The sequence below is a fragment of the Etheostoma spectabile genome, chromosome 7, assembly GCF_008692095.1.
Source record: "Etheostoma spectabile isolate EspeVRDwgs_2016 chromosome 7, UIUC_Espe_1.0, whole genome shotgun sequence".
Taxonomy (NCBI): Eukaryota; Metazoa; Chordata; class Actinopteri; order Perciformes; family Percidae; genus Etheostoma; species Etheostoma spectabile.
Genome location: NC_045739.1, coordinates 261133 through 269294, shown reverse-complemented (window position 1 = coordinate 269294; position 8162 = coordinate 261133). Strand labels below are relative to the sequence as shown.

Genomic DNA, 8162 nt, shown 5'->3' with positions numbered 1-8162 from the left:
TGTGTGTGTGTGTTCATACCTGTGTGTACGAGCAGCTCTTTCCGTGACACTTGCTGCAGATGAACATGTCCGTCTCAGTTCCCCCGACCTTCGACAGCTGATGCTCTCGGATCGACTCTTTAGTCAGAGTCTCTCTCATCTGCTTCAGCTCTGCACTCGCCATCTCCTACACACACACACACACACACGCACACGCACACGCACACTATTAGCTAGGGCTGCAACTAATAGTCTGTCAATCTGTTGATTATTTGAAAAATGTTCAGTCAAAGATGATGTCAAATGTCTCCAAGATATTTCAGTTTACCGTCACAGAGGAGTGAAGAAAACTAGAAAATATTCACATTGCAGGAGCTGGAATCTCAAGTTACTCTAACCCAAACCCTAACGCTCAGACAGCCGTAAGGAGGAGGAGACTGGATGTCTGACCTCGGCGGTCATCGAGGCGATGCGTCGGGCCGAGATGCTCCCGCACAGGACGCTCCGCCGCAGGTCGGGATTCTTCTGATCCTTAAGGTTGGAGATCCGGCTTCGTAGGCGAGTCTTATATTTAATGTCTGTTGCCTTAAACTCCTGGAAGATCTGTGGGCACGAAGAGCAGTCAAGGACTAAAACAGCACAGTATGTGTAAGCAAAAAACAGATATAGGTATATATATATAAAATATATACACAAGACAGATAACTGGCTTAATGAAATCCGGGATTTGAGAGAACTGTGTGACCAGTATGGAGGATGCAGTCTGTGGTGCTGTTGAACCGTCCTGCATTACCCAGAGAGATGCTTCAGTACCTTAGCCTGTGCTCAGTGAGTCACACAGCTGTGACTCACCCACTCAAGTGTTCATCTCACAAAGTGAGACACACCCTGTCAGTGCGCTCAGATCCAGATGTGGAACCCTGATGTCTCTGGGATGTTAAAGCTGCAGATGACACACACAAAAAAAGGATATCATCTTCAATTTGGGCCGCAAGGTGCTCACAGTCCGCTCCAATGGTCTTGTGGTCATCTGAAAGACACACAGACACACAGACACACAGACACACACACAGACACACACAGACAGACACACACACACACACACCTTTGTGTATGACTTACCATTTGTAGGGGGCATTTTTGGATCAAAAACACTACCAACGTATTTCCTCACCATCGGTCTGCAGCGCTGCGACCAGCAGCTCTCGACACTTGTTCCGCACGTTGTCGGTGGTGACGGGGGCGGGGGGGAAGGAGGTGACCCTCGGGAGGAGGGTTGGAGTAGTGGGGGAGGTGGGCGTGGTCGGCGTGGGGGGGCACTCCCCTGACGTCTTGCTGCTGAGTAAGAGGAGAAAGGATGGAGAGAGAGAGAGAGAGACAGGACGTGTTCACTTTAAATCCCACAGAGACGATGAAGGAAAACTCATCCTCATCCAACTGTAGGTGGAACCAGAAGGGACATCACTGTGCCACAGACCTTTTCTCGCTGCTGCCGGAGTCATTGGAGGTGGATGATGACCTCACAGGAGAGCCTTCCTTCTTCTTCTCCTTCTCCTCAGACTTCCCCTCTGCACCGTCTGCAGGACGACACACGAACAAACTGAGGACACACACCTATGACAAACCTGGCCCCGAGCACACACACAGGCCCCATGCTCTGCTGTAATCTGGAAACACCGTATGGATCCAGATATAAGAAGATGGTTTTGTTTTATGAATACATCTGGAAAAGGTGAGGTCTTCCTATATTCGGGGTCTAGACTTTTAAAGACCAACCATCCACAACAACATGTGGCATGTGGGGGGGGGGGCTCATTAATTTATCAAGGTTGTCTTGTATTTGTTCTATTAGGTAATTACTTTTAGGGAGTCTGCTCTGTGAAAAAGACGAGGCCACGGACCAATAATTGTCCAATGGTGTGAGGAGAGGAACATTTCCAAAACAAAGGATATGCACATTGACTTTGGTAAAACTCCAGGATATGAGGCCACAATTACAAATGGTCAACTAGTAGATCATGTAGAATCCTATAGATATCTAGGGACAATTATCGACTCTAAATTTTCAGGAGAAATGCGACGCTGTCTGTAAAAAAGGACAACAGCGTCTCTACTGCATGAGCAAATTTTACCATTTTCATATAGACAAGAACATGATGGCATTATTTTATCATGTTTTTATTGAATCTATTATATCATTCTCCTTAGCCTCATTGTGGGGTGTGTCTCAGTTAAGCACTAGAATTGTCTAAATCAAATTGTAAAATGGTCCAGTAAGCTGACTGGGGAGTCCCAGCTGCACCCCCCATCCCTGTGTACTACAGCAGATAGCTATGGCCATCTTAGAGGACAGCCTACGCCCTCTGAATGGGGAACTCCAGTATTTTCCTCAGTTGGTTTTTATTCTTTTTCTCCACATTTTACAGTCTCTATTTCATGTTTTAATGTTTGGTGTGTTGCATGTTATGTGGTGGTCTACAACATTTTAAGGATGCCCTGCCTCTTAGACTGTAAGCCTAGTTCACCCACAGGTACCAATAAGGTAACCCTAACCTGAGAAGTGTAAGTGCTGTTGGTCTCGCAATTCAAGAAATCTGAGAGTGACTCTGGGACTCTCGTGGGCTAAACCTCTGGGTCCTCACAAAGATAGAAGTACCAGAGCACGCATCACACACCCTCCCGTACCCAGCAGCTTCTTCCAGGATTTGATGAGAGCTTTGGCCAAAGTCTGAACTTCTTCCTCTGAACTGTGTTTCCTCACCGCGTTCACCGACATCCCGACTCTGGTGGACTACACACACACACACACACACACACACACACACACAGCCCCAACACACCACACACACACACCACACACACCACCACCCCACCCCCACCACACCCAACACACACACACACCACACACCACACACACACACCACACACACACACACACAACACACACACACACACACACACACACACACACACACACACAACACACACACACACACACACACACACACACACACACACACACACACACACACACACACACACACACACACACACACACACACACCAGAGATAGAGATGGAGGGAGGGAGATAGCACTTATGTAACACTGGTATATATTCTCTAGGATAACTTCTAAGATGTGGTGTAGGGGGTTTAGGGGGTGTCTGGGTGTAAGTGGTGTGGGTTGTGTAGGGGGTATAGGGGGTGTAGGAGGTGTCTGGGTGCAGGTGGTGTAGGGGGTGTAGGTGGAGGTCATTACCTGCAGGGTCTCCAGAGACATCTTGATGTTCTTTAGTTCCATCAGCAGGTCCAGAGCTCCGTCCTGTAGACAGATCAATAAACAGAAACTATCACATTGAAGTCAACTCCCCACAGTTAGGATGAAGCAGGAGGAATCTGGCAATAATGATAATAATAATCATAATAATAATAATAATAGTAGTAATGTATGTACGTATGTGTCTGTTGAACATGAATGACAATGCATGTCTCATGTCAAATATCTGTCGATTAAATGGAGTTTTCAAAGTGACCGATTTGCTTCATTCCTTTAACCCATAAAGTCAAGGTGGCCTTTAGCGTTTCACATGAAGATTTCTGTTTTCTTCCCAGACGCCGACCCCCAGCGGAGCAGCTGTCACCCAGACGCCCCGAGACAACGTAGGGTTACCTCCAGAATGATGGAACCACAAGAAGGACTTTAAGTGAGTGGAGCTTTCTCTGGGCGGGGTTCTTCCTCACTGTTAGACAGGACATTCTCTTTAATATATCACTTAATGAGGACAAAGAAGTGTCCATACCATAGAATGTAAAAAAAATAAATGGAAGGAGTTTCTGGATCAGAAAAGTGGCTCCAAAAATAAGTATTTCTAGAGAGGTCTCTGAGAAAATGATCCTAATTCTAACTTGATTTATTACTCCAGTAAACATCTTCACATATTCTCCACTGAGGTATTTGAGCTTCACGGTGCAGAAGGATGAACGTGTGGTCATCAGCTGAAGGAGGAAAGGTTTCTCTTAGCTCACTTTAAATCAAAGTCTTCCGCCCTGTTGGCATGGGACGAGTATTCCCTGCCCTCTAGTCATTTGTAATAATTAAGGAGGTTGTCTGATCTGTGGACCAGACGGGGCCGATCAGGACCTGTCTGTAATCGGTCGAGTACAAATCCCCCGCGAATGACCGAGCATATTCTGCCGAACACAGAGGTCCTGTGGTAATATAACTCTGTAACTCTGTAATATAACTCTTTTTTTCCAGATTTATGTTTCCTGTGTGCTTTTTATCCCTCTCACAAACACTGATATACGGATATGGGGGCAGACCCTAGTCTGGACCGCTGCCTGATTGGAGACCGATGGTATCATCAAACCCTTCACCATACATAGAGATCGGCCTATATTAGGTATGAGGTCCTTTTACGCCGACTGTGTTAGTAGTAGTCAGTAGTATATTTATAATATAGACATTTTTTTAAAGGGGTCAAATTTGACGCGGGGACAACAGGAGGGTTAAGTAACGTATTTTACAGTGTGATATTAGTACTTTTATTTAAACCTCCTGTTGTCTTTGGGTCAAATTGACCCATTTTCTGTCTATATTTTCTATCTTAGACATTTGTTACTTTCAACCAAAAATTCCCAAAACATTACGTGGATGGTTCCATGGAATATAAATGATCCGTTGACTATTCAGTGAAGGTGTTTTATTCAATTTTCTAGCATTTGAAGAAATAACAAAAATGATAATGTTGAAATAAAGTGAAAAAAAGTTTGGAAAAAGCTTCAAACTTGAAAAAACAAAACGACAAAAGTGACAAAATAAACGACAAATGTGTCAGGGGAAAAAAGCAATTTTAAATTTAGACCCACAAAATTAAAAAGTTGTCTTCATTTTGTCTTTATGTTGTCCCCATGTTGTCCTCATGTTGTCCCCATGTTGTCCTATATCAATGTTCTTTTTATCCCCTAAAAATGATGGATTCAACGCTCTTTGCCAAGTAAATCTACTTTCATTATTTTGGGTTTATTCAATTATAGCATTTGGAGAAAAAAAGTAATGTTTTTGAATAGTATTGAGTAAAAGTTGACAACAGTCTGTGATTATCATCAACATCATCCTTTAATTTAGTCTCAATAATTCCTAATTTGCTTTTCTAACTCAACATCAGATATAATTTCCATACATGAGGTTCATTGACCATAATTCCAAAAAAACTGTAAAAATAAAGTTGATAAGTTAGTTTAAACGTCAAAAAAGTGACACATTGAAAAAGGGACAAAACGTAAGAAAAAGTTAAAAACATTGATAAAAGCATCAATAAAAGTCGTGATTTCAATTTGACAGGAAGAAAACACAAGGGTTAAAGACCTGGATCCCTCCCCCCCCCGCAATAGTTCAAGGCTACACTCTGCAATGATCGCAAGGTAATTGATTCAAGGTGTGTGGGGATTTAATTGGCTGCTTTCTGACCAATAGTAGTGATTATTGCCAAACGTGTCCCCTCACCCCAACATCACCAAAACCCCGAGCAGCAGCAGCGACCTGGGTCTGTGTGAACGATGAGCCAGCTGAAGCCCCGTGTTTCCAGAATGTTCTCCCCCCCCCCCCAGCGGTTTAAGGTAGAGCCCATCACCTGATCGCGTGCTTTGTGCGGATGCAGCAACTGTGTGTTTTTGCCCTCACCGTGTTCTTCTTGTGCACCATTTTATCCAGATTCTTAGCGATGCGCTCCACTTCTTGGTTCTTCGCCATGTTGAGCGGCTGTCTGTCGGTCAGTAGTCCGCCTGCGGTGCGCTGGAAGCCCCATGGATGAGGGCAGCTCTCCCGGCCGCTCGCTTCTCTTTCTGCTTCTCTTCACGCAGTCTGCCCGGTCTCCTTCTCTCCTTCTCTCCCAGCTGCTGCCTGCCTCTCGTTTGTTGTTGTGTCACTGTGGGACGCTGGGAGTTGTAGTTTTTCTTTCTTTTTACAAATTCGGCTATACTTTTTAACCCTTGTCTTGTCTTCCCGGCGACCAGGAACGTGTCCCTTTGGGTCAAAATTTAATTTAATTTTTTTTTCTTCTTTCTTTTATGCTGATTTTCCAAAGTTTTTGTCCCCTTTTTATGCCTTTGACGCTTTTTTTTAAACGTCTTTGACTTTTTTCGATTTTTTATTTTATTTTATTTTAATTCATGGTCAATAAAATTAATTAAAATGACAATTTGAGTTTGCAAGACATATATGTCAAAGTTTAGTCAGGATGCTGTTTTAAAACCATTTAAACTGAGCTTTCAAATTCACAATTTCTATATATATATATATATATATATATTAATATATAATATATATATATTATTAACCAGTAGGTACGTTGTGCAGTTTTATTCGTGTGTGTGTGTGTGTGTGTTTTATTTTGCTGCTGTAGCACTGAACCTTTCCCAATTTAGGATCAATAAAGTCCATCTAGTATCATTCTGCTAAATGCACTTGACTAGAACATGGTCATTGACATAGTTTCATTTATAACTGCATGTTCTTAGAGTTGGAATGACAAATGAACAATGCACCTGCGCCCATTGGCGTGCTGGTCTTACAGGGAGGTGTGTTCAGGTGCATTCTGGGCGTGCTGGTCTTACAGGGAGGTGTGTTCAGGTGCATTCTGGGCGTGCATGTCTTACAGGGAGGTGTGTTCGGTGCATTCTGGGCGTGTGCTGGTCTTACAGGGAGGTGTGTTTCAGGTGCATTCTGGGCGTGCTGGTCTTACAGGGAGGTGTGTTTCAGGTGCATTCTGGGCGTGCTGGTCTTACAGGGAGGTGTGTTCAGGTGCATTCTGGGCGTGCTGGTGTTACAGAGGTGTGTTCCGTGCTTCTGGGGTGCTGGTGTTACAGGGAGGTGTGTTCAGTTATATTCTTCGGAGTGCTGGTCTTACAGGGAGGTGTGTTCAAAAAAAAAGGTGCAGCTGTCGTATTGCTATCTTGAGGCAGCAGAGGGGCCTTTGACCAACAGAAACCTGGTCTAGAGTCAACAGGCCTTCCATTGTTATTTTACCGCCTTCTTTACCTCTTGGAGTTCTGGTTGCATAGTTCTTGTGCCAGATTCTTCTCCTCAACATCTCTCCTTCCTGTTTAGCAAGTCCACCATCATAATAGAGATCGTTAAACCAGGGCCACTTAGTCTACATCTCAAACTGCACTTTAACATGCTGATCACTCGGCCTTATGACGGAGACATAAAGATATGTGATTCCTGAGGAAAGAAGTGTTGCTTCTAGTAAAGGTGAAATACACACTTTATTGGGAAGTTAATACATGGCAGTTGATCAGAAACAACTGGAAACTAAAGTCCATTTCAATACTCTGAAAGAGTCTTTACCTCCTGCATGTCCTTACTGGGTCCGTCCTCCAGATGTCAGCGTTGTAAAGATATTTTGTTCTTGGTGTCCTCTGCAGGAGTGTTGATAACGGCATACAGTGAGTCAGCGGTGGAAGAAGTGTTCAACAATTGTTCAGGAGGACGATTCCTTCTATAAACGATCCTCTCCCATTTGTCTCTCCAATCCATTTAATTTCTGACTGATGAAATGAATGTTGTGTAGGGCGCTCCGACGGCATGCATGAGAGCCGTATTTCTGATGTGAAGGGACGTTTTCTAAGTGTCTGCTCATGTGCACTAAAAGTCTTGTTGATGATGACGTTGGCGATGTTTTTACCGTGCACACCCCCCACTTCCACTGACGTGTATTCAGCGAGTATTTGATTTCCCAGTCAACGGATCAAGGCCACAGGAAGTGAGGTGATTCTCGATGGGAATGTAATGAGGAAAACATGGTACCAAAGAACTAATTTCCGCAAATGAATAACATATTCATCATTTCCTTAGAAAAGATCCAATTGGCAGCTTTCCCGGAGCCTCATTTATCATCGGTGCATAAGCACAGATGTGTGCCAGGGTAATGCAGAAGAACACTGTTCAAAAAAGACAACATGCTCATCCAGGTAGTTAATGGTGTAAATATAGCACAGGTCTGGTCAGCTTACGAACAGAATCTAGGAGTAGAAGGGCGATACTACAGATACAAAGCATTTAACACAGCAGGAAGTGTTTGTTCTACCTGGAGGAGATCTATGTATCCAGGAAGTGTTTGTTCTACCTGGAGGAGATCTATGCATCCAGGAAGTGTTTGTTCTACCTGCAGGAGATCTAT

The 8162-nt window shown here is 43.9% G+C and overlaps 1 protein-coding gene across 3 annotated transcripts in view; it reads right to left on the bottom strand.

The window, feature by feature from the left end:
• The window catches only part of tcea2 (transcription elongation factor A (SII), 2), a 10591-nt gene extending 4667 nt beyond the window's left edge, over nt 1-5924 (bottom strand). The window contains exons 1-8 of one of the 3 annotated variants that reach the window (XM_032521621.1): nt 5663-5924; nt 3239-3301; nt 2665-2770; nt 1457-1556; nt 1154-1317; nt 953-1009; nt 430-584; nt 20-166 (exon numbers count right to left, since the gene is read on the bottom strand). In XM_032521621.1, the coding sequence (XP_032377512.1) occupies nt 20-166; nt 430-584; nt 953-1009; nt 1154-1317; nt 1457-1556; nt 2665-2770; nt 3239-3301; nt 5663-5731 (861 nt within the window). In that variant the 5' untranslated portion in view covers nt 5732-5924. The remainder of the gene's footprint in view (nt 1-19; nt 167-429; nt 585-952; nt 1010-1153; nt 1318-1456; nt 1557-2664; nt 2771-3238; nt 3302-5662) is intronic. The other 2 variants (XM_032521620.1, XM_032521623.1) reach the window with 2 other exon arrangements.
• Between the last annotated feature and the right edge of the window lie 2238 nt (nt 5925-8162).